Here is a 2,543-nt window from a genome sequence, read left to right as displayed (position 1 = left end):
CCGTCCAAATGCCTCCATCAGGGACTGATCCGTCCAAGTTTTGTGAAGGTCAGAGTCTTAAAAGTATTTTTCAATGGTTAAAAACAAAAATGTCTGCGAGACAAAAAGTCAGAGATCTATTTGTCTTTTTCTCTTAATTTTATTCATTCAAAACTTACGGCTATATGACCACTTTGATTTGCACAAATTTGCATCATGAATATATGCTCATAGGAACTTGGAATTAGGCAAGCTTCAATTCAATGTAAACTAATATTATACTACTACTAATAGAAGTGGCGGTATTAATTAAATAGTATGTAGCATATATAATTAATTAACAAGCTAATTAGGTTGCATTGATTAATGAAAAATACAATTAAATATAAAAAGAAGGAAATACATAGAGTAGTAGAGTATTGTGTAGAAGTAGAACACAGCATACTATTAGGACATTTCTGACCACTAAGAATTAAAAAAGGACTTTATTTCATTATTGGAATTAAGTCTCTGTTTTAGGCTAGTGCATATAATATAATAGGTACTTAGCAAATGGGTTTGGAATATTCTTTTTCAGAGCTACATTGGATGAAGAATCTTCCATTCCTTGATGAATGTTAGGTAATGTTGGTGAAAAAACATTCTGATCGATTTCCATGGCAATGAATTGTTGAATTCCAATATAGTTAGTTACTTACTAGTCAAACCTCTAGTACTCTTTCGGACCCACATTAACAATGTCCAAAATTTTCGTCATTCAGAGCCGCCAAATGCTCTTCAATATGCCCAAGCTAACGTTAGGTGTTTCCCCATAATAAATAAATAATAAAAGAAAACATGAAAATCACTTATATATAGAATTATAGATGATGCTAATAAACTGATGAAAGACAAAAATTTCTATTTTTATTTGTTAGCAGCATTAGTACTTGTAATTTTTAAAATAATTCCTATGATGGGGAATGACATGCTTTACGACCAAAAGAAAATTGAATTTATAAACTTTTTACAACCAAAAATTTTGCCTCAACACTAGTTTATTTATATATCTTAAAGGCCCTAATCTAAAAGATGAGCCCTTAGTTATTACAAACTTCACTGTATATATACACTTCATTTCCTATTTATATTTGATTAATCCAACAAATATTTTTTCACTCTCTAATTAAGGAATTAATTAAGATCATTAAACTTGTTTGTACTTTAATTATCATGATCGTTATCATCATCGTCATCGTCGGTAAAGTCTGGTTCAAGTGGCTTCTTCAATGACCCTAGAAACATATCAAACTCAGGCCCATGTCTTAGGCTCATACCTCTCCTTGGGCTTGCTGCCAATTTTGATGAATACATACTTAAACTTGATCCAGTCATGGGCTGCAAGGGTGCAGAGAAGTGCTCAGGCCCATTTCGAGGCCCACAGGCCATCATGATCATCATTGGACTCTCCTTTCTCTGGAGCTCACTTGTCTCCTTGATTCTCTTATACCTAAACCAAGCTGCTTGTATAAAACATGCAGCCCATGTTCTCCATTGATGAGAATGGAACCTGAAAGTTTGCCTAAGTTGTTTGCTATGTAACCTTCTGAATTGGGCCGCCACAAATTTCAAGTCTTCGGCAATTAGTGCAAAGGCCTCAACTTCAGTTATGGCCCTCACTGTTCTTGTTGATGAAGGAAGGGCCACAGTTGGACGCGGGTCCAAGGCCCATGTGAGAAGCTCCTCACCACAGAAGTCACCGGGCCCAATTCGACACGAGTTGAAGAAGCCGGTTCGGCCACCATTGGTGGTGCAAGAATCTAAATGGCCTCTTACTATGAAGAACATCTCATGGACAAGGTCACCTTCACGGACAAGGCATGTCCCTTGGGAACATAGTGACGGTTTTAGCCTCTCACATATTGCATCTAGGATTCTCTCATCCATCTGATCAAATAATGGTACCTGATCACATACAATAATTTGTCACATTCAAATATGAGTAATCACATGATATGAAAATTCAAGTACAAGTACAGTTAACTTCACGTGTAATTGATAAGTGGGAGCTGTTAGATGATAATTTAATCAAATAATTTAACCTTCAGTTATCAATTTCATGTGAAATTAACTGCACTTGAGTTTCTATCTAATTGCACACATCATTAAGAATAAGAAATTTTAGTTATATATGTTACTAGTGAATCCAATAAAAGGATATCAAACATATTGTCATAATGTCATATGTGTATTTAAGATGTGGTGGAAACTCAGGTGCAGTCGACTTCACGTGAAGTTGATAACTGAGAGTCGTTAGATGATTTAATTGATTTGACTAAATTTTCATCTAACGGCTCTCAACTATTAGCTTTACATGAAGTCGACTGCAGTTGAGTTTTCACCTTAAGATGTCGTATATATCCAACTAGGAGTTAAAGAAAACAAACAACACTACATGAGAAGAAGCTTATTGAAAACTATGATGCACAAAATATGAGTCACCTAGAATACACGTTGAAATACAAAATAAAAGAAACATACTTGGCGAACAAGATTGAGACAAAGGTGGCGCTTAATGTCGCGTC

The 2,543-nt window shown here is 35.0% G+C and overlaps 1 protein-coding gene across 1 annotated transcript in view; it reads right to left on the bottom strand.

Moving 5' to 3' along the window:
• LOC107628085 (protein CNGC15a-like) overlaps positions 1,103-2,543 on the bottom strand; it is a 4,667-nt gene continuing 3,226 nt past the window's right edge. Inside the window, 2 exon segments of the mRNA XM_021116767.1 lie at positions 1,103-1,923; positions 2,500-2,543. The exon segment at positions 2,500-2,543 is cut by the window's right edge and continues 43 nt beyond it. Of these exon segments, the coding sequence (XP_020972426.1) occupies positions 1,183-1,923; positions 2,500-2,543 (785 nt within the window). The 3' untranslated portion in view covers positions 1,103-1,182.

Source organism: Arachis ipaensis, chromosome B02 (assembly GCF_000816755.2).
Source record: "Arachis ipaensis cultivar K30076 chromosome B02, Araip1.1, whole genome shotgun sequence".
NCBI lineage: Eukaryota > Viridiplantae > Streptophyta > Magnoliopsida > Fabales > Fabaceae > Arachis > Arachis ipaensis.
The sequence above is the reverse complement of the archived record's forward strand: the minus strand, read 5'-3'. Positions and strand labels throughout refer to the sequence as shown.